This window comes from Podarcis vaucheri, assembly GCF_965113315.1.
Source record: "Podarcis vaucheri genome assembly, chromosome: 1".
In the NCBI taxonomy this organism is placed as follows: Eukaryota; Metazoa; Chordata; class Lepidosauria; order Squamata; family Lacertidae; genus Podarcis; species Podarcis vaucheri.
Genome location: NC_138759.1, coordinates 133,851,742 through 133,876,347, shown reverse-complemented (window position 1 = coordinate 133,876,347; position 24,606 = coordinate 133,851,742). Strand labels below are relative to the sequence as shown.

Genomic DNA, 24,606 nt, shown 5'->3' with positions numbered 1-24,606 from the left:
TCTGCGGGCCACACAACGGGGATAATGTATCCTTAAGTACTGCCAATGAGCTGCCATTCTGCACAGCCAATTACTTCTGTGCGTCTGTCACTCAAAGGAAAAATGACTGAACCCATTAGATCAAACCTTTGTCACTGTTCCTAATGCACTCTTAGGCCTCATTAATCTGAGGGAGCAGCAACACAGCCGCCGGTGCCTCGTTGCCTCCCCCACAACAGGACCACGTGAAGCCTCTCATCTCTCCCCCAAGTGCACCACGTTAATCAAGCTCTCCTTATTACCCCAGTCCCTGTCACGGCGGAGAGCGCTCTCTCTCTTAAATGCTCTCATTATAGCCCATCTTTAGAGCTGGCTGAGTGGAAAAAAAGAGAGAGAGAGAAACAGAAGAGGAAAAAGCAAGTCCGATCACATTAATATTCATGACAATAATTAGTATTCTAGGTCACTGAATATTCATGCTATTAGTTTGGATTTTTATGGGTTTGCTGGATGTCCTGATTGCTGGAGTGTGGAGGAAAACAGCATGGTGGGGACTTTAGATGTCAATGGCAGTTCAATACTGAGAATAGGTATGCGAATTCTCCCCTCCTTTTGGGGGCTAAATCAGCTCTTTCAACTCTCCTGATGGCTTTAGTATTTGAAAAATCACTAGAGGGAAGGGGGTGTGTGAATGAAAATGCTTGGTTTTCTTGAAAAGGTTTTAACATTCAAACGGCTGCTATTGCAAAATATAACCACCAGAGCCCAACATAATAACTTCAGTAGAACAGGATGAATCACTAATCTTAGCTACAAGGCACACCAAGACATGAGACACACAAACCAGACGATCATGAACAAAAGTGAGCAGGCTAGGGAGGGAGTGTATTACTGGCCCCTACATTTGGCTACCCAAATGATCAGGACACTTCACTGATGACTGCTCTGGGGGTCATACCATTCAGCCCTAGCCACGCAAGTAACTTCAAATACACACAGTTCAAACCATTCCAAATCCTAGCATACTTAGGTTATAATTTAATTTCAGTGTTAATGTTTTAACATTTGTGTTTTAAACAGCCCTGACTTTAAAACGTCTGCCTTCTGTGACCGCCTCCCCTTCTTATTCAGTCAAATTATAACCCCATGAATAATAAAAAGAAATCAAGACATTAACTGCATATTTTTTCTATGGCCTTAAACAGGGACAAGGAAAGTGAAAGCAACACTCAGAACAGGGACTGTGTTTGCAACTGTCAGTAGAAGTTTACTACACAAGTAACATACATTTATAGCATTTTTACCCCACTCTTCAGCCAAATGCTTACATAAAATCAGACAGTCCCTGCTTGCAGGTTTACAATCTAAAAAATATGACACATAGGGGAAAAGGGGCAGTGTGAAAAGAGGAAAAAACTCCAGTCTTAAGACTTTGTGTCTGAGAACAGGAGTTCTTCTAATGACCAGCTGGTGCCTGGTGGAGCTGGTCTTTCAGCAGAGCTGACTGAATGAGTCCTGCTTCTCATCTCTCCTATTGAGGCAGCCTAATGGAAAATACTTCAATGAAATAATGTTTTAGTGGTAAACTGCAGCTGCATGCCTGCTCTAAGCTTCCTGGGCTTTAGTTGTTGGCTACCTGGAAAACCCAATCTATGCATTCTTGCACTGTGCAAAACACAGCACTGGAAGCATTCAAGAAGCCCTCAAAAACATGGTGACAGATAGAACACACATTGTGGAATATAATAACATGGCAATCATTCCCCCTTCCTTTGAAGGAGATGTAGGAAATCTCTTCCAGTAGCCCCCACCCTAAGCATTCAATCCCAGCGCCCTTTTGCTGATCTTTCATGCTGTACAGAATCCTCCAAGATCAAGCCTCCACAAATCCCCTTGCCAGCTTGCTGCAGCAAGGAGGATCTCTTTTTAACACAATATGACACAAACTCACTTCCTTCTCCTTGCTCAAAGCTCAGATACACATCCCTGTAGAGGTATCTCTGCAGTGTGGAGACAGAAGCCAGGATAATGTGAAAAGGACTGTTTTGCCAGGTCCCGTAAGAGGAGGAAGGAGGGATTCTGGGAGCAACAGGCAAAGTAGAATCCTGAGTTGGAGAGGAGGAGGCTGGGGCTGAGTGTCTTCAAATACCTTCCACAATCAAGAAAGTGGTTGCTTTAGCATGGAGGATACTTCCTTATATGAATTCTCCCCTTTCCTAAATTCTCTGGTGGCCTTAGGGCAGGGGAAAGCTCAGGGTTGACCACTAATTAAAGTTGGTTTTCAAGTCAAGCAAAGCACTGTGGATCCACTGTTAAAGACTCACATTTTCCAGGACACAAAGCAGTTGGCAGGAACAGCAGGAGAAACTAATCCAGGACAGATCTTTTCCCTCTGCCTGTTCCCATTTACAGAATGTAAAAATTCCACACTTTTAAGAAGGTTAGTCTCACTTAAATTGTTCTTTTTTTTAAAAAAAAGAAATGTCTGAAGGCAGACCATTACAGCTTAATCTGATTCTCAGCACTTTACCATAAAATAAGCCTACTAATGGCCACCGCATAGCTTCCTTGATGATCAAGATTAATAAGATATGAAATTCTCATTTATGAGGCTCAAACTTCATATTTTTGCAACATGTCCAAAGTGTCACACATAGTTAACAGATAATAATGGTTAGAAGTATTAATGATTGCTAATAACAGCTGTACCATTAACACATACAGGATATTCCAGTGGTGTTAAATATAATTAATACATAATAAAATGGAGATTTCTGTAGTGTGCAAATCATAAAACAACCATAATACAGCACACACAGGATACCATTTTAAAGACATGAAACAACACATGGTCTTTTTAGGGGAAGTGCTCTGGGGTCATGAAGAGTCTGACACGACTAAACGACTAAACAACATATCAAAATGGTTCTGCAATAAGCTTTCTCTACTTGGCCAGTCAAAAAATTATCAGCTGCATTTGGCTAAATATTTCAATAAGAACTGAAGCCAGAAAAGCAGTCCTAACCATAGCCAATACATGGCATCCAGAAGTACTCCCAACACTAAACCTGATTTTTTCAAGGCAAGTTCAAACAGATCCAAAATAGGAAGAGCTCTTGTCACTGGATGCAGCCAATTTGTTGGCCTCCATCCAGTTTATTAAGAACATAAGACGAGCATCTACTGGATCCGGACAATGGCCATTCTAGCCCAGCATCTTCTTCACCTAGTGGCCAACCAGACGCCAATGGGAAACTCACACGCAGGATTCGGGCACAAGAGTAGCCCTCTCCCCTTGCCCAATCCTCATTTAACGTCATCTAGATTGGTGGCTATCACTTAAGGGAGTGAGTTGCACAGTTTAATTACGTGCTGCGTGAAGTAATTTATTTGATCTGTCCTGAATCTTCCAACCTTCAGCTTCACTGAATGTCCACAAATTCTAATGTTCTGACAGGTGGAGAAAACATCTTTATACACTTTCTCCATACCAGGCATAATTTTATAGACCTCTTACTCACTTTTTCTTTAAACTTAGAATTTCCAAATGTTGCAACCCTTCTTCACAGAGGAGTTGTTCCATTCCCTTGATAATTTTGGTCACCATTTTCTGAATGTTTCCCAACTCTCTCTCTCTTTTTAGAAGAGGCCACCAGAGCTATACACAGTGGGCACACTATAGATCTGTATAGCAGCACTATGTTGTATTATCAATTCCTTTCCTAATGATCCCTTGCATGTAATTTGACCTTTTCACAGAGCCACACACTGGGTCGACATCAGCATTTAGTTATCTACCACAACCCCAAGGCCTCATTCCTGGTCTGTCATCCCCAGATCACAACCCATGAGCACACCTGTGAAATTAAGATTTTTTTGCCCCAACATGCATCACTTCACACTTGTTTACAATGCATTGCATTTGCCATTTTACCACCCATTTGCTCAGTTTGGAAAGGAGCTCTTCACAATCTCCTTTTGTTTTAATGGCCCTGAACAATTTAGTATCATCCGCAAACTAGGCCACCTCACTGCTCACCCCCAACTCTATATTGTTAAAAAAGCACAGGTCCAGATACAATCCTTGGGAGACTCCACTTGCCACGCCTCTCCATTTGGAGAACTGTCCATTTATTCAGACTTTCTGCTTCTTGCTATTTAACCAATTCCTGGCCCATAAGTTCTCTCCTCTTATTCACTGACTGCTAAGCTTACTTCGGAGTCTTTGGTGAGATACTTTGTCAAAAGCTTTTTGGAAGTCCAAGCATACTATGTGAAATGGATCACCTATGCTTGTTGACACTCTCAAAGAACTCTTAATATGTTCATGAGTCAGGACTCGGCCTTGCAAAAGCCATGTTGGCTCTGCTTCAGTAAGATAACTTCTATATGCTTGGTTACTTTATATTTAACAATACTTTCCACCAATTTTCCAAGGACAGATGTTAAACTAGCTGGCTTGTAATTTCCAGGACTTCCCTTGGACACCTTTTGAAAAACTGGTGTTACATTGACTACTTTCCAGTCCTCAGGAATGGAGACTGATGTGACGAACAAGCTACAGTGCAGCTTTTGAACTGATGGGGGCGGGGAGTCGACAGGAGCTGAGGAGGTTCCAATTCAGATCAGAATGCCCTTTTTAAAACTAAAAAGGGCAGGATTTGTGTTATGTATAACAACATCTACTTTTTACGCCTTCTTTAAAAGATGAAGGTTTTAGTTTAATTTCCTGTGGCCTCCAAGTTCCCCTGCTGAGGTAGAGCATTAGTTTTTCTATAAATTTCCTACCTCTAGAAGTTAGTTCCTGAGTTGCAAATTCTTACATCATTTGGATCTTACAGAATTGAGATCCTAGAAGAGTGACCTTACTGTGCCCTTGCCTTGTGCTGTTTTGATTATATAATTAAATAAATGGGTGTTACTTACGTTCTCCTCCCAAGTCAGCTTAACTCACCTTGGTGCTTTTGTCATCTTGGGCAGAGATGCTTATGGAGCGAGCTTCCCTTGCTAACTGGCTCTAAATTTACGTACATTCCAGTAGCCAATGAGGTCAGGAGGTGTGGCTCAAATTCAGTTAGCCCCCTGGGAATGGGGAGTGAACAATGAGTGTTGACTGAATGGGAGGTGGATAATGGCTGGTGAGTCAACTGCCTTGGAGTGTGGCCCTTCTTTCCTTCTGTCAAACGTTAATTCATCATCTCTATGACCTCCCCAAGCTGTGATGGGAAGGAGAGTTGAGTAGCAGCAGTTTAATGATGATACAAAACTCCAAATTTCTAGACAACCCGTCCATGTGCTTGCATATAGATGTAAACAGCATGGAAGATAAAATGCAACACTGTGGATATCATAAGACAAAGGCCACAGCATCAAGCATGAGTCTCCTGGCACTATCTGGCATTCCATTCAACTCCTGCCCGTTTAGGGGATCCAGACAGATAACATGACTGATGATATGTGTACCCTTAAGATCCAGCAGAACCCACAGGGATGCAATTCCCTTTTCTATCAAAAGGCAGCACAGTAACACAGTGTTGCCTCAAGGTCTGATCTACACATGATGGGTTACAGCTGAAACAGAATGAGCTAATTTAAAATTAAAGAAAAATGATTATTTGAAAAAAATAGTTCTTTTTCATATTCATGCTCAATGATCATGGATTCATCAGTAGCTATCAAGCAGGTTGTTGAGTCGTTGTTTAGACTCAGCATATCAATGTTCAAAATCGACACATTGTAACTTGGATCTTAAATTTTCCCATGAATAAAATGTTCCAGCTTGGTTGATACTACAGTAATGTCAAATTTTATTTAAAAAAGCATTCTTGTCTGAGAATGATAGTAGACACAAGGTAAACAGCGATCCAGTGCTTCTTCCTCATTTGACCCACAAATCTTTGGTGTTCTTTCACATAGCAGCTGACCACACTATTCCATGGATTACATTGTCTGAAAGCATGCTGGCCTGAAGGCTCCTTTGAGCTTACAAGGGCCTGGTGAAGCATTTCCAAGAAGCAGGCCCTTTTGCAGTAATGGAACCAATTGTATTGCTACTGTGCATTTGAACATTTAACATTCAAATCCTCTTCCTATCTGCAATTTAGCTGAGTTGACTAGCTCAATTGTGCCACAGAGGCCTCTGAAAAATTATATTGATTTTTATGTTGGCATGCCAATTATCCTTTGCAGAATTTTGAACTATGAGACTTGTTCTTGTAGATACAATTTGGGAACTCTGTCATTCATACAAGCCTATCAGTAGCTGGTATGAACTGTGTGAATTTCTGCTGTGGCAACTAATGAAAATTGCCCTGTCTCAACTCTAATGTGTGAAGCCGGGGTATTAAAAAGTAAATGTAAGATATTATGAAATATCTTTTGGGCTGCCTCTGAAATATGAATTTCCACCAATCCTCATACTTCTAGTCCATAAAGTAGCTGTTTCTTATTGCGTATTTTAATAATATATTGATTTTATATTTGTAAGCTGCTTCGAAGTCATTTTTACATATAAACAGCATATAAATATTAATTTATATAAATAATAATAATAAAATGATAATTTAACATTAGTAATATACTTCCCTCACATATTCTGTTAGTATGCAAAAAATTCTTAATGCAATAGATTTTACAAGCATGGTCTTTATTTCTTGAATTTAAAATAATAACTGGCTCTGTGGATATTAGTTAAATAACTGGCAACTACGAGCAGGGGCTATTGTTTATCATCTGCTATATATTCAGTTTTCATGGCAGACCTGCACAGAGCAGCTGTAAAGAAATTAAAATGCAAGGCAAAAAATTAGTTTGTTTCAACTTTTGAAAAAATCATTTGGATCTTACAAAATGACTGGCTCTCTCTTCAAATCTGGGGTTATGTTATAACAGGTTTCACTTGTGGATGAAATGACAGAAGCTATCTTTAAGTATGGAAATCAGATTGATGAGCTGTATTTTCATTTTTCTCTCCTGTCTGGGCTCAGCTACTCTCCCTGCAAGTGCAGCTCCAATGTTACACCTTTCTGGTACATAAGGTATTACTTGAAAATATGTTCAGGGAGAGGGGTGGGGGAACCAGAGAGAGTGAGTTAACAAAACATTTGCTCCCAGTATGTTTCCGAGCACAATTCAAAGTGTTGGCACTGACCTTCAAAGCCCTAATGGCCTCAGCCCAGTATACCTGAAGGAAGGTCTCCACCCCCATCGTTCAGCCCAGACACTGAGGTCCAGCTCTGAGGGCCTTCTGGCGGTTCCCTCACTGCAAGAAGTGAAGCTACAGGGAACCAGGCAGAGGGCCTTCTCAGTGGTGGTGCCCTGTGGAACACCCTCCCACCAGATGTCAAGGAAATAACAACTATCTGAATTTTAGAAGACATCTGAAGGCAGCCCTGTTTAGGGAAGTTTTCAATGTTTGATCGCTTTATATTATTATTATTATATTATTATTTAGGGATGATGGGAGTTGTAGGCAAAAACATCTGGAAGCTGCCCAGAGTGGCTGGGGAAACCCAGCCAGATGGGCGGGGTACAATTATTATTATTATTATTATTATTATTATTATTATTATTATTATTATTATTATTACTATTATTATTATCATCACCATCACCACCATCATTAATTGTGTTGGGAGCTGCCCAGAGTGGCTGGGGAAATTCAGCCAGATGGGCGGGGTATAAATAATAATAATAATAATAATAATAATAATAATAATAATAATAATATTAATGAGAACAAACAGATTAGATTTCAATGTCATATAAACATAGTGGGAGCTAAGACAAATTTGTTCTTGCTCCAAACTACAAGGACTGGTAAATTTTAGAATGACTTGGATTAAAACATGAGCAACAACTTTAAGATGCTGCTAACTTACATTCATTTTCATTTCTCAATATATTTTGGTCAACTACTCAAAACAGGTCATCAAACTGCCTTCTTGCAATTCCCACCCCATGTCATATGAAAAAGCAAATTTTTATCCCCCCATTGATAAAGATGGATTCATTACAGTGCCTTTTGAAAATAGGCCAACTGGAGAAATCCCTGAGAAACTTGGAAGCAATTTTCACTAATTCCACCTACAAAATTTGGGTCCACCTTTTCCCTTCATGTGTTCTTGTAGCTCAGAAATGGGGAACCTGTGGCTCTTTCGAAGTTGCCAGACTTTAACCCCCAACCTTCCTGATCATCGGCCATGGTGGCTGGGCCTCATGACAGTTGGAATCCCAACAATATATGGAGGGTCACAGGTGTTGCCCCCTGGAACACAGGTGTAACCCCTGTATTATGTTAAAAAGTTTTTTTTAAAAGACTCTTTTAAGCATTTATTCTTTTAAAGAAAAAAGTGTGTTTTAGAAGTTAACTGATGCAAAGCTGTTTCATATGATGCACTCTATACTAATTCTTGCATATAGAGCACACATTTTACTGGCAAAATCCAGACCAGCAGGGACCCAATCCTTTCCCATTCTTGCACCACATGCCCATGTCCTTTCAAACTACAATTTCTGCATGTGGGCACCATTCCCCACACACTCTGTGCCTGCATTTGGTACTCAGAAAAACCAGTTCCTGCTTACAAATTTGAACATATGATGAACTGGCCACCACAGTATTTTGTTTTGAAACACACTAGTTTTGACGTTAGGGACGCGGGTGGCACTGTGGGTTAAACCACAGAGCCTAGGACCTACCTGCCGATCAGAAGGTCGGCGGTTCAAATCCCCGCAGCGGGGTGAGCTCCCATTGCTCGGTCCCTGCTCCTGCCAACCTAGCAGTTCGAAAGCACATCAAAGTGCAAGTAGATAAATAGGTACTGCTCTGGCAGGAAGGTAAACGGTGTTTCCGTGTGCTGCGCTGGTGCTGGCTCATCAGATGCCGCTTAGTCACACTGGCCACGTGACCCGGAAGTGTCTTTGGACAGCGCTGGCTCCCGGCCTCTTGAGCGAGTTGAGCGTGCAACCCTAGAGTCGGTCACGACTGGCCCTGATGGGCAGGGCTACCTTTACCTTTACGTTAGTTTTGACGTTAGAAATTATAATAATCCTTCCCCCCCCCCATGAACTATGTGAGCAGAAACAGCAAAATAAAACATTTGTTTGGGATTCAAAATATTGTTGGTTTGTGGAAAGTGACTCAAGTGGTATCTTCAGACTTCAAGTGGTTGTTTATTATCTGTGGTCCTAATGTTCCTGCTGTATTGTATGGCATTGAGTGATGGTGCTAGGATGTGATGGGGTAGGCAGACAGCAGGTATAGTTGGAGTGGAGGAGTTGACTGTTATCTGGGGTGGAGACCCATATGTTTGGTCATTGTCCTGTTTCAGAACTCCCACACCTCAGAAAGCTACTGCTACTTTATCATTTGAGCTGTCTAGTTTGAAGGTGCTGGCACTGAATGCCAGGTATCAAGATCATGTATCAAGATCATGCTTGTCCATGACTTGACTGTGGATGAAAGGCTTGCCTTATTGCGACTTGGATAGGTGAGCTAGGTTAAGGTTACCAGATTTTTTTCAATGAATCTGGGGACACTTTTCAACTTCAATGGATTTTGTATGGGAACTGATTTGTAAATCCGGGGACTGTCCCCGGGAAATGGGGACGTCTGGTAACCTTAATGCTAGGTGGTCCTGACCTTACTCAATTGTGCCCATCTGGGTTCTCGTTCAGCACCAGACTAGACTAAGGGGCTGAGGGCAGCAAGTGCTATTGTTCATACAAGCGCCACCTCAACAGAAAACCACTTGATCTTGGAATGGATTTAGAAGGTCTGCACCTGGTATTGGGCCAGAGACAGACTGGGGATGCTGCTGGTCTATCAACCACCCTCATGCCTTCCAGCATCTCTAACCAAGTTGGAGGTGTTGGAGGACCCCTGTTGCTGGGCCGTCTTGGCACTACATGGCCTCCATGAAAACCATTAGGCAGTCTCAAACAGTCTTTAGCCCAACACACTGGGCAGGGGATAAAAGAAGTATATGCTGCTGCCAATGCAAGTAAACTGGTGCAGTCTTAAGATATCAGCTTCCAACACAAAACACTGAAACAGGTATCAAATGTTCTAAACACTTCATAGAAGTAAAGACCCATTGACCTTATGGTAAATGTGAGGGAAACATGCATCTTATGTAACCTGTGCTTTAACACTCACAAGCTGAAATTTTATCTGGTAGCCACTCTTGTCCTGATTATTTGCTCTATCAGTCCCCCGATCATTGCATCATCAAATCAAGACTTAGATAGTTGATATGTTTTTAGTCCCGAGACAGCACTGTTGCCTGCCACTGGTGGATGTGGCCACCCCACACTCTTACACTACACACAACACCTACTCTCACATGCAGGCAGACACACACATCTAACATGCAGAGAGATCCCAATGCAGAGCCATGGGGAGGTATTTTGTTCCCTCTTGATCATTTCAAAAGTGGAGAGGGCACAGGTTTCTTTCCTTGCCACAGACTTCACCTCCACTAGCAAAATGGGTCTTGGGGGTTGAAAAAGTTGCTTGTAGGGTCAGAAATGTTGCCTGGGGTGCAGAAGTTGCTAACTACCAACTCCTTAGCAGTTCTGCATTCTGCACACCAGTTAGAATACTTTGGGAGGTACACTGAAACAATGCCTGGAATGTACAACTTCAGATGGCAGTTGAGGTCACACAATAGAGTGATCCTCCATACAAAAAACCAGCAACACTTAAATCATAGAACTGCAATGGACTGTAGTCGTGTTGCTTTAAAACTTACCTGAATTTGGTGAGATCTGTAAACTGCTTATGTCTTTGGACAAGCCATTTGTTTTCGGAGTGGAGATGGGTACACATGCTGACGTAGCTCGAGGTGGCCTCTTCCCTGGGACTTTAACTGTGGTCCTCAGAAGATCAATTTCTTTTCCATGAACATTCTGCATATAATCCTGCATGAAAGGAACACGAAGGTATGTATTTTAATGTGGGAGAGAGGATGGATGAGATGGTAGGATCCAAAGACCTTACACAACTAGTTCCATATGCCCAACAGGGCTTTGGGTGTTGATTTATTAAAACAGCAGTGCACTGTTCTATATGCAAAACTACTGTTGAACTTCAGAGAACTTCTGAAAGCAGACTATACATAGCATAGGAGACGCTAGGCTGTTAAACAGGAAAGTATATAATTCCCACTGGGAATGCTCAAACCCATGGGTACATGTAAAGCAGCTCTTTGGAGCCTATATACGAAAGACAGCAAACAAGTAATATTTTTGTTATACATGACGCACATGGACATGCAAAAGCATAGACAGAGAGTGGGAAACTGTATTAGCTTATTCAACAGAACAGTTTTCAGATGCCTGCCTAAAATGAGTACCGGTATTTTAAATTATCTACCCCATGGTATAACAGCCTTGATAGATGATACAGACCTTATTTATTTAAAAAACTTGTATTTTTTAAAAGACAAATTAAAGTGACTTATGACAATAAAATGCAGATGAATGTGAAAAAGCTCCATCAATGTAGGAGTCATGCAGAACACAATTAACAGACCTAATTTTCAACAGGCACAAAGGCATAAAAGGCACCAATGAAAGAATTAGCCCAGAATTAGATGCATGGTATGAGGCAAAGCCACTCCAATGAGGTACAAAGTAGGGGAATTCACTCTTATGCATCTATGCTTTTCACCGACAGTACTACTTATTTCCAAAATCTAACTGCAAAGAAAGGAAAAATGGATGAAAAAAAGGCCTGGTCAATAGTGTAGCCGTATGATTGTTTTTAAAGGTTATTACTGAGGGAGAGGAATGAAAGACATTGACAGTTCAGAAGCTAGTCTTGACAAATCGCATACAGTATCATTGCAAAAAGCGTACATTACCTTTTGAAGTCAATACTAGCCCCCACTTTCAAATTTCTATAACTTACATGTTAAGTGTCCATGGCTCAACTTGAGACAAGAACAATAATTTAAAATCTTAATTAAACCTTGACTGCGTATTCCATGTAAATGAAATAAAATGTTTTCAAAATGTATCCTAAACTTTTAGACCAGGGATAGTGAACTTTATTATTATCTCCCAACATATCAAGACATTCTGCTCGATGGAGCGGTTTTAAACCCAGTGTTTTTACCCACTGCAGATTCTACAAAATCAGTAGGTGCCTGGGACCCCCATAATAATTGTTTGTGGGGCTGGCTCCAGTGGTTCTCTGTCCATTTTATCAGTCTCATGTTATGAATCCCTCACCTTTTCCAGCTACAATATAGTATGGCTTCTAGTATATAAGCCACAAATACATTTTAGGCGGTGGCGGCAGAGGGGAGTGTTTCAGGGGGAGATGTCAATACTGTTTTTCAATGAAATTGTGACGCTAACATCACTGTATGAAATGTCATCTTAAACTATTCCTTAATGTTTCAACACTGTGTCCCTTTCACTGTATATAAAGTACATAACAGTAATTGTTTCACAGACTAGGAAACTGGCAAAGTGCTGTTTCCTTCCAGCAAGATCTCAACACTTTTCCATCGCAAATTTTGCTGTCCTGGAGAAATAAAAGGTTACAAAAAAGCATAGCCACTTCAGAATAGTGATTTATTGTATGATCACATTAGAAAAAGATGAAGATGACCCTGTCATCTGGAATATGCTGTGTTAAAGAGAAGATAGCAAGCCTGATTTTGATATGCAAATATTACAGAGAAAACTCCCCTAGACGTTAGTTGTAGAAAATGCTGATCGCAGAAAAAAAAAGATGGGGGGACAGGAGGGGGAAAGAACCTTTAACAAGACACGAGGGTAATTCAAAGCCAAGTACTTTTAAACAGCACTTAACAAGTCCCCAGAGCCCACTCCATAGTGGCCCACCCCAGAAGTGCTATCTTCTGCCCCTCAACAGCTTGAAAAAGTAGTAATTGCAAATCCATTTACATTTTGCCTCTCAAGTTTTCCACGTTTATAATTCAGCAGCATACAAAAAGCACCGGAGCCAGGAGGGTCTCCTCCCGAAAGGTGTTCATATCAAGGTAACTGAGCGTCGGAATACCCCTCACCCCGTGGCTCTTGCACCTCTGCCATCGCTTGTTTTTTACATTCCACTCCTAATTATGTTGCATCTATTGCCATACACTTAATTAGCTGCATTAATGTGATTTCTTTTCACATAGTCAAGCAATTAAGAGCTATGATTGAGTTTCATTCAATTAGCCTCAACAAACATGCTAATTGATGTCCCAGATGCAAATGAGGTGCAATGAGAGAAACCTGCTAGCAATTGAGTGCCATGTCAGAGACCCACAGCTCTCAGCTTGCTGACAGAAGCACAGCTTAACACGGGTACCACCTTCTGTGGAGCTGTTTTCAAGGGGATTTGGGCAGTCAGTTTGTGTGGGGAAGGTCGTGGCATATTCCATTAGGACTTCAGTACACCAAACGGATTCCTACAGAAATAATAATATGCAACAACACATCCAATCTGTTCTGAATATCTGCACAGCAATTGCTGTAAAGCAGCATAGTGCATTGAAAATACACTTTACCTCTGTTACCTAGATGCAAACATTTCTGCTAAACTGAGATCTGCACACATTCTCTTGTGCTAGTAAAATACAACATACGTAATTGCCTACAGTTATCATTAACTGGCAACTTCATCTTAGTCAGCTGTGGGCAATGTGGTAGTTGAAGTTAAACTCAAAACACATTAATCAATCAATAAATTCTTACCATACACCCACTATATTGATAGCCACTGCTTTTCTTTCTGAGGATACCCTTGGCATTTGTGCAAACAGAGCAGTGCTGATGTGATAATTTGACTACACTACCGCTCACTGCACATAAGGCTGTATAACATATTGCAAAGGTGGTGTCTCTCCTTCACATTAACACCCCTGCACAGTCGGCTTGATATTTACATTTTTTATTACATATGTGCAAGAAACAGCTACAGTTCAGGATTATGCATCTGAATTCGTTGAGTCAGATTCGGGGAGTGGCTTCCTTCGATTCTCCCACCAACAAAGGAGGTGGGGAAATTTCGCAAGACATTTTTGACCCTTATGTTTCATCTCCCTCCTTCAAATCTTTGCTGATTTGAAAGCCCCCTCCCTTCCAGAGTCTGAGCTCCCTTCCCGGGCCTCTGGGCGGTTGAAGGGCTCCACAGTATCCCCGAGCCCCTGCTCCGCCTCTTCTGTCTCTTCCTCCTCTGAATTGTCCCTGACACATGTGTTGAAATAGACTTTTGCCTATAAATGACTAAGAGGAAGTTACCAAATACAGTGGTGCCCCGCAAGACGAATGCCTCGCAAGATGAAAAACCCGCTAGACGGAAGGGTTTTCCGTTTTTGAGCTGCTTCGCAAGACGATTTTCCCTATGTGCTTGCTTTGCAAGACGAAAACGTCTTGCGAGTCTTGTGATTTTTTTCCGCTTCCCCCCTTTTTTCTAAGCGCTAATCTGCTAATAGCCTTTTAGCCGCTAAGCTGCTAAGCCTTTAATAGCCGCTAAACCGCTAATAGCGCTAATCCGCTAATAGGGTTGCTTCGCAAGATGAAAAAACCGCTAGACGAAGAGACTCGCGGAATGGATTATTTTTGTCTTGCGAGGCACCACTGTATTTTGCAATTTTAAAATAAAAAGTAACTGCGCAATCCAAGTTAGGGACTACTGTCAGAGATTACAACTATCTTAAATTTTTGCTGAACTTTCTTTTTATAATAATTAAAATGAATCCATCCCACTTCTATTGGGACATTTTGAAGAGGAGTGTGGCTAGGAGACCCTTTATTAGCTTCATAAGAAAATAAGCAAAGCCTGGATCAGGCCAATGGCCCATCCAGCCCAGCTTCCTGTTCTCACAGAGAACCACCAGATGCCCATGGGAAGCCTGAATGCAGGACTCTCCCCAGTTGTATTTCCCAGCAACTGAGAGTGGAGGTGGAGCAGCCATTAATTGCCCTTTCCTCCATGAATCTTATTTTGAAGGCATCTAAGTCTGTGGCCATCAACACCTCTTTATGGGCTGTGTGAAGTACTTTTTTGGTCTGCAGTAAAACTTCCAACATCCAGTTTCATGTCCACAAGTTCTAGCATTGAGATAGAAAGAAAAGCTTTTGGAATACCATGCAAAAAAGTGACTCCTCTAAATCACCTTTTCTCTTAAAATAAAAAGTCCTAAACTCACATAGATGAGTTGCACTATCCTCTTACTAGTGAAACTCTACAATTACATGGTTCTATGAGTCCATCATGTATGCTTCCTGAGTCATAGAATCATAGAATCATAGAATTGGAAGAGACCACAAGGGCCATCGAGTCCAACCCCCTGCCAAGCAGGAAACACCATCAGAGCACTCCTGACATATGGTTGTCAAGCCTCTGCTTAAAGACCTCCAAAGAAGGAGACTCCACCACACTCCTTGGCAGCAAATTCCACTGTCGAACAGCTCTTACTGCCAGGAAGTTCTTCCTAATGTTTAGGTGGAATCTTCTTTCTTGTAGTTTGGATCCATTGCTCCGTGTCCGCTTCTCTGGAGCAGCGGAAAACAACCTTTCTCCCTCCTCTATGTGACATCCTTTTATATATTTGAACATGGCTATCATATCACCCCTTAACCTCCTCTTCTCCAGGCATGTTAGGTGAAATCGGAAACAGATCCATTCTGGAGTAAGATTCCTCTTTATTGGAAAAGAAGGTGATGTCTCTCTTTATCAGTTGCATGCCATTAACAGACATTTGGAGCTGCAAAGTCTGCAATCCTGGCTTGATTGTGCTGCTGTTTGCAAGGGAGTGTATGTTCCCTCCAGGGTGAGTGAGACCCCAGCTGACAAATGTATCAGTATAACACCATAACCATATAAAAGACCCCCTTCCCTTTGTTTATGGGATTCAAAGGCATAACATGAAGCGCTCTGCAGCAAATGGGAAGCTACACTAATTTTAAAGCCATGGACTACACTGAAGCTAGTTGCACCTAAATAAGATCATACATATGTTATTTTCTACTGCACTGTTAGTGTTGTGAGCCTTTTTTATCTCAACATTGTTTTTGGAAAAGAAGCATGAAGATGCTAAATTAAGATTAGATTAAAAATTAAAACAAATAGATCGTTTCAGAAGGCTGCTTGATTAGAACTAGGGGTGTAGGAATTCCTGACTCTCACCCCCCCCCCGATCGCCCCATTAGGAAAAGGGTATCTGCCTGCAGAATCGTTGTATTTCAAAATAATCCAAATGTTTGACATCTAGAGCTTCTGCTTTAGTTTTGGACATATCAAAAGCAAAATACCCACCACCCACATTGCTACACATTATATTGTTTCTCGCTAAACAGCAGTAAATAAGGCGGCTGCCATGCACTTTTATCAGATTATCCACAAACTATCTTGTTAAGCATTCTTTATGGGCTGTGTGAAGCCAGGAAATATAGGAAGGGTGACATTGGCCAGAGTTAATTTCATGGGCAAAAGAAAGACTGTAGCTCAGTGGCAGAGTATCTGCCTGGCATGTAGAAGGCTCCCGGTTCAATTCCCGGCCCAATCTCCAGGTTGGGCAAGAGGAGCCTCCTGGCTGGAATCCAGTCATTGTAGACAGGACTGAGCTAGGTGGGTCGATGGTCTGATTCTGTATCAAGGCCTATGTTCCCAATGATCCACGTTTAACCAAAATCAGAAGGGAAAGGAAAGGAAAGGGAGAAATCATAGAATCATAGAGTTGGAAGAGACCACAAGGGCCCCCGAGTCCAACCCCCTGCCAAGCAGGAAACACCATCAGAGCACTCCTGACATATGGTTGTCAAGCCTCTGCTTAAAGACCTCCAAAGAAGGAGACTCCACCACACTCCTTGGCAGCAAATTCCACTGTCAAACAGCTCTTACTGTCAGGAAGTTCTTCCTAATGTTTAGGTGGAATCTTCTTTCTTGTAGAAATACATGACATATGAGGGGCAGAGGAAAGTACCAGTATTAGTTAATAAATGTGATGTGGGGACAGATTCTACTGTTTCTTCTTTTTTTTTATCAAATATCCCTGGTATTCATGCAGTACAAGTTCTTAAAGGTTTTAGAATGCACTCTTTTCTACAAATATAATATTAAACTAAGATTTGCAAAATACATCTTTGGTTGGGGATCAGTCTGTACTTCATCTCCCTGTATGAGTAGTACATTCATAGTGGTGCAGAGGTGATATAAAATGCGAAATTATTAATGGCAAAGCTTTACTTAGACTTTACTAAGAACACTGCAGAATCAGGGCTTGACTGAGCAGTTCAGATACCATAGACCATATGCATGAATTGTTATGCTCAAAAGGTCTTATGGGACATGCAGAATAGGTTTTCTGATTTCTAACTAGATCTGGCATGGGACCTATTTACCTTGCACTGTTTCATACTGTGCCCTGCTGGAGAGTTTAGAAATCACACAGGGCCAATGATTTTCTCTACTTTTATTTAGCTTACTTGATGAAAAATCTCATTCTTTTTAAAAAGACTCAATGACAACAATTCTTTATAATCTATGTGGGCATAATAGAGTACACTAACTATAACAACCCTATCCAATGTCTGCTAACCTAATCATCCCTTATTTTATTTATCACCACTGTTCAATGCCTCTTTATTCCAATCAAAGTAAGCAAAACACATCAATCTTTTACCATTCTGATAATTAGCAATATTAATTTCTGCAGAAATTAAGTGAGTTAAGTTAAATTCTTTGTCTTTAATATGCTCGTCATACTTCTATCCAATTAACTGTGTGAAATGCCTTTGCGCTTTTGTTTCCCTATCAATAACTAATTTAATTCAGTCTTAGTAGACTGAAAATTTATTTAATTCATACAAACCATACTTTACAGGAAAACAACAAATTACAGCAAATTACAAATCTTATTTCAAAACGCTATTTTATAACTGAAAAAGATCATTGAAAACTGGTTAACAACCTGCAAATCTATTTAGATTGCTAAGTATTGTTTGAGAGTATTGTATGTACTGACTGGCAAATGCTGATGACTCTACTTTTTTGTGTACAGAGGGAAGTCAGACATTTTTATTGCAAAATGCCGTCTGGAAAAGATGCAAAATAAAATAGCTAAAATGCAGAGGAAAAATAAAGGGAGGGGAACAAAGACCCCCTTCCCTTTGCTTATGGGGTTCAAAGGCATAACATGTAGCACCCTGCAGCAAATGGGAAGCTACACTAATTTTAAAGCCATAAAATGCTATAAAGTGCCCTGCAGGGCAGGACTACACTGAAGCTAGTTGCACCTAAATAAGATATGGTTCATTTACTTCGAAGCTTAGCCTAATGTAATCATCAGTGGATTTCTAGCCTAGAGTTGTAACAGGCAAGTAGCCGACACTGCAGAGGCGACACTCCCAGCCACTGAGGAGGCTTCAGTTAGATTGCTGTTGATTAGAAAATTTTTCAGTTTTGACAAGCACTTAATGAACATAAATCGCACCTTGATTGGTTTCCACTGGGGCCACAGGCACACCTGGGGGGGAAAGAGATCATCTCCTGCTACGAAAGACCTTAGGAAATCTACAGTTGTGTTATAAGCTTAGCCAAAAACACGTATTTATAAAATACTGCTGGATGTAGCCACATCGTTATGCACACTGCTCTTATATGTTCAGTACTACTGGATAACACACAGTGATACTTTCAGTCTAAATTCAGAAATACAGGGTTACTTCCAAGTGTCGGGAGATGATATTCTTAAAAAGAAATTATGTTTGCCTTTGAAATGTTCCTAGCAAACTTTCTACTCCACTGGAAAAGACATAGAAAGTTTAATACATTGTCATTTAGTGTGAAAAAAGAATGATTTCTATAAAAATACCAAAATCTGTGCAAATAAATAAAGCCAAAATGGAGGCTTAATATTGCACAGAAAATAAACTATGCATTATGGCTCTCCAATAACGCTACTGAAAGCTACATTTATCAACCATTCCCTTTATCAAAGCAAACTGTGAAATGGCACTTATGTATCTTATCAAACGCCCCCCCCCATTAATACTCAACTAATCAAAGTATGTTTTTAATTCTAATTTTCACATTGATTAGAACTGCGTTTTCCTTTAAAAAAATAATGGATACTTTGACAGTCAACCTCTATCCACTCCCTTCACAATGTTAGAAGATGAGCAATTAAATAGGCCTGAGATGGTATGTTTGATTTTGTTGGGTCCAGTGATGGTGTTGTCTGGGTGTATGTGGCAACAAAGTTGGCATCTGGGTTTATTGCAGGCTCTGGTACCAGTGTCCATGTTAAGTCTGGTTGCTGCTGGGTGAGGAGTTGTTTAAGATTGGGTGGCTGTCTGTAGGCAATGAAAGGTTATGGAAACAGTTCAGGATCACAATACCTGGGTGACTGCCTCTCCCCATATAAACCACCCCGGACTCTGTGTTCATCATCCGAGGCTCTTCTTTGTGTGCCTCCTCCATATGAGTTTCAGAGAATGGGCCTTTTCTCTACTGGCTCTGTACTGTACTGGTTTGTGGAATGCTCTCCCCAGTGAGGTCTGCCTGGTACCTTCATTATATATCTTTAGGCACCAGGCAAAAACCTTCGACTTCCTTCAAAAATTAACTAACCTTGCAAGCTGGCAGGTTGTACATGAAAACTTTGCACTACGCCAATTCTTACCACCAATGTTAAAAAGCAAACTATGAAGTATTCTATCATCTGAGAGGAAGATAATGCCTCCCTGATCAGATGATTCACTTTTTGCAACAGAGATGTTCTATACATAAAGAAAAGTTCCCTGGATAGTTTTCTGCCTAACAGAACTTGAAAACATGCACACTATTTGGCATATCTTCATTAAATAAACATATTGACCTACTATGGATTCTGAAATTTTTCCTTATGGCTTAACACAGTTACCTTTACTTCTTGTATATTTAAATAAAACACAATCTATACTGAAAGCTGTTTACTTAATTTGTATCTTGCCACCTTCTTGAAAGAAGTTTGCTCTCTAGCCCATTTCTTTAGAAAAGCATTTGCAATTTCCTACAGAACCTACAGGACACAGGTGGCACTGTGGTCTAAACCACTGAGATTCTCGGGCGTGCCGATCAGAAGGTCGGCAGTTCAAATCCCTACGACAGGGGGAGCTCCTGTTTCTCAGTCCCTGCTCCTGCCAACCTAGCGGTTCGAAAGCACGTCAAAGTGCAAGTAGATAAATAGGTACTGCTCCAGCAGTACCTAAATGGCGTTTCTGTTTGCTGCTCTTGTTTGCCAGAAGCGGCTTAGTCATCCTGGCCATATGACCTGGAAGCTGTCTGCGGACAAATGCCGGCTCCCTAGGCCAGTAAAGCAAGATGAGTGCCGCAAACCCAGAGTCATCCACGACTGCACCTAACAGTCGGGGGTCCCTTTACCTTTACCGAACCTACTAGTGAAGAGATACTAGGAAATGTCAACATAGGTTGAAATGATTCAAGCCTGTTGGATAATCTTAAATATGGGGGGGGGGGGAGGTTACCAAATTTGCCCTGCACCAAAAAGAGGAAGCAAAAATATATATGAAAATAAAGCTTTGTGTTAATAAAGTGCATATAGCTTTAGAATAATTAGTGAAAGGCACAATACCTGCTCAGCAGCTCTACTCTTGTTGACAAATGCCAGTTTAGGAATATGAGAAAAACCTCTTCTCATATGACTATCTATAGGTAACTGGGGTGGGGAAAGGCATGTTGCCTTGCAAAAGCCTTTTTATGGTGGAATCTCAAACTAGGAACCAGCAAAATGTCTTGCCATCTAGATGACCCTCAGGATTCCTTCCAACACTACAATTCTGTGTTTCTATGATTTTTTATTATCACAAAGGCTTCACTGATAGGAAAAAGGAACACACGCACTGGACTAGAACCAAACAGGTTAAAAGTAAGTGTATACCCTATTATGTGAAGACTAGATTGAACTATATTCCTCCATTTACTAATGTTGGAATAATTTTGAAACATGCAAACATGCAAGATATTCAGTTGCCTTGTAATCTTCATCCTCAGCTACATCATGCTGCATGCATTCTTCTTGTGGCCAGGAGTGGCCTGGCTTTGTAGCAGGTATAGTATGAGTAGAAAAAGACTTATATGGTACCACGACTCAGATTACATTTTGAATACCTTTTTTCAAACAATTCATATTTGAGAAGTGCTCCAGGGAGCAGAGACAGGAAACATGGGCTTTCTAGTCAAATTTCTAGTCTTTTTTTCTTTTTAAATAATTTTTATTAAATATTTTATTGGTTTACAAAAGTATGTGCATTGTCTCTTTTTTAAGGTTGTTTTCTACACATTAATTATACCAGTTGTGAGACATTAGTGTTGCATACAGCACAGTGGGACTTTGGTTCTCAAACACCAAAAACCTGGAAGTGTTCTGGTTTTCAAACATTTTTCGGAAGCCAAACGTCCAATGCGGCTGTCGGCTATTGTTTCCGGGGCACCTGCACCACTCAGAAGTGTGCCTTGGTTTTCGAACATTTTGGAAGTCAAACAGACTTCGGGAACAGATTAAGTTTGGTGCTTTTGTTTTTGCTATTTATTTTGCGCTTTTGTTTTTGAGGCTTTTTCGGTTAATCTGTTTTTGTGACTGTGTGGAACCCAGTTCAACTACTGATTAATTGATCGTGTGTCTGCGGAAATGGATAAAAGCCCCCCCATCCAAACAGTGACTATCATCAGTGCAGGTAAGAACTTTTTTAAAAAATTATTTTTTACTATCTACAATACTGTCTTATTTATTTTATAGTACAGTACATTGATTACTGCTTTCATTTTATAGATCAATGGTCTTGTTAGATAGTAAAATTCATGTTAAATTGCTGTTTTAGGGGTTGTTTTATAAAAGTCTGGAACATATTAATCAGTTTTGCATTACTTTCTATGGGAAAGCACGCCTTGGTTTTGGAACGCTTTAGTTTTGGAACGGACCTCCAGAACGGATTGTTTGACTGTATAAGTACCACTGTATAAGGCTGAGGAAGAAAAGGGGGGAGAGAGGGGATGGGGTGGTAAAACTTATATTCATTAACTTAGTGTGGGGCTTTGTGTCAGTGTCACTTAGGTAGGTTCTCTTTCTATTCGCTTATTATATTTTTTTGGTAGTGAGAGAGGTGTGGGGCAGGACATGGTTGGTTGTCTTTAGCTGGCTGTAGTGAATTTGTGGAGGGGATTGTTGGGTCAAGTTAGCCATATTGATTCATATGCTGTCAGTCGATTCTTGTTGTCTTGTTGGTTTGTGTACGTGATAAAGGGGAGCCATACTGGGGGGAAGGTGCCCTCTTTTATTTGTCCCCATGTCAGTTTAAGTCTATTGGTTAGCTTTTCTGGTAAGGCTGTTTCCTATACCAGTAGTCCATGTTCACTCCTGACAGGTCTCTCCAGTGACTAGCTATGATGCTTCTGGCTGCTGAGCATAGGTGGGTTATGAGCTCTTTATAGTGTGAGTGGGCCTTATTATCTTGGAAGATGTTAAATAGGGCCAGTTCTAATACCTGTTTAGTTACTTTGCATATTCTTGTAGGACTGCTGTCCAGAAGGGTTGGGGGCATTCCCACCACATATGGAGGTATGTGCATGTGCATCAAATTATGTCTTTTGAAAAAGTAGTTAGTATCTTCTGCTCTGGTTTCTAGAGTGTATGTTCTACAACTTTTAGTTTCTCCACTGTGTGCTTAGAATTAATCTCATAATAAAATGGTAGTTCTTTTCTTTTCTTTTTTAAAGGTTGTTTTTATTAAGTATTTTCTTGGGTTACCTAAGTACATATAGCACCTGTGCTTTTCAATACATAGAGTCCTTTCTACAACTAGTTATATTCAACATGAGACACTAATGTTTTAGACAATATATGGTTGGGGGAGAAGAAAGTGGGGGGAGAGAGCGGGGAAGAGAGAAGGTGGGTAATAAACTTTTCTTCTTTTACTTAGTGTATTTGCAACGTTTCTGTGTTAACATCAAATGGGTAGCTTCTCTTTCTATTCATGTATTAGTTTTAATTGGGGGAGGATTGGGGGTCCCAGGGGCTGTTTGGTTGCCTTCAGTTGGCCACAGTGAGTTTTGCTTGTGAGTGCGAGGGGGAGGGGTTGTATGGTCAAGTTAGCCATATTGATTCATATGCTGTTGGTGGGTTCTTGTTGTTGCCTTGTTGGGCTGCGTTCTGAAGAATATTCACTAATTAGGCTTTTATGTTTCTTGATTATAAATAGGATTATTACTCATACAGTCATACCTCGGGTTGAAGTTGCTTCAGGTTGAGCGTTTTGGGGTTGCGCTCCACAGCGACCCAGAAGTAATGGAACACGTTACTTCCGGGTTTTGCTGCTCGCACAGATGGTCAAAATGATGTCACACGCATGCACAGACGTGGCAAATCGCGACCCGCGCAGATGCGGGTTGCATTCGCTTCAGGATGCGGTCGGGGCTCCGGGGTTCCTGGGCTCCCGTTCGTATCCAGAGGTACCACTGTAATTTGTGTGGGTCTGATTCCTGGTTTTGAAACAGCATTTGATAATTGTGAAATGCATGTACACTTACATGTAAACTTGGATGATAGGTCAGTACACCATTATCAGAGAGAGTAACATATTTCTTCTTCCACTCTTTATTTAAAGATCTGCAACTTCGCTTCAGCAGCATGCCCTATGAAGAAGAAAGAGGTAATATGAAACACACTGTTAGACACACACACACACAAGTATATATATGTTCATATCCTATAAAGTTTTACAGCATTTGTTATTGCACTAACTACTTTGATATGGCTCCTTCATTCACATACTAGTGAGTACATTCTTTTAAAATAACATTATCAGTATACATACCCATCATCCATACCCACCCCGCCGGCAGCGTCATATCTTATACATTTTAACCAGTTGGGGATACAAACCAGGAGGAAGGCAACAAGTTAAAGAGTGGTCCCAATATTGATCTTTGGAGGGACCCCACTTCTTATATCCATCCATGATGAGAACTGTCCATTTATTCCTACTCTCTGCTTCCTGTTCTTTAATGATCAATTTATGGGAACCCTTGTTAATGGTTCTGTGTGGCACCTTTAAGACTAATCAAGTCAAGCTACAATTCTGTACATATCTATTAGGGAACAATCTCTATTGAATTCAGTGGGACTTATTTCTGAATAATACGTGGTTATTGTGCTATGAACCCAAACCAGAAATTGTGACAGAAGTGGCCCCTTCTGAACCATGATAACACATAGGTGCTGAATTTATACAACTTCAGTGTTTAAGTACCCACTATTTTGTTGAAAGGAAGGCGGGCAAGGAGAAAACCAGAAGACCTTAGCCATGCCTAAATGATCTGCTAGCAGTTCCATGAAGTTGAGCATTCACCACTGGGGACATTACTCTGGAGAGAGTAACCTTCTGGCATGAAGACATCACACTGACCTCCTCTGACTCAAATGACTCTAATAGCAGAAGCCCTAGTGCAACCAAAGTCTTCCCTGCTCTATCTGCTGGAGAAGGCTAGAATCCTATAAATGAAGAGGCATCTCTCTGTGAAAGGAGAGCCAGCCACTGAGAAGCTGCAGCTGATACATAAGGTTCAGACCAAGAGTAACTGCTGCTCAAGTTACATCTGAGCTA

The 24,606-nt window shown here is 40.9% G+C and overlaps 1 protein-coding gene across 7 annotated transcripts in view; it reads right to left on the bottom strand.

The window, feature by feature from the left end:
- Positions 1–24,606, bottom strand: part of AGAP1 (ArfGAP with GTPase domain, ankyrin repeat and PH domain 1) — a 329,771-nt gene that overhangs the window by 134,131 nt on the left and 171,034 nt on the right. For all 7 annotated transcript variants that reach the window (XM_082228167.1, XM_082228168.1, XM_082228171.1 and 4 more), the window contains 2 exons: positions 23,531–23,635; positions 10,734–10,902 (listed from right to left, as the gene is read on the bottom strand). In XM_082228167.1, coding sequence (XP_082084293.1) covers positions 10,734–10,902; positions 23,531–23,635 — 274 coding nt within the window. The remainder of the gene's footprint in view (positions 1–10,733; positions 10,903–23,530; positions 23,636–24,606) is intronic.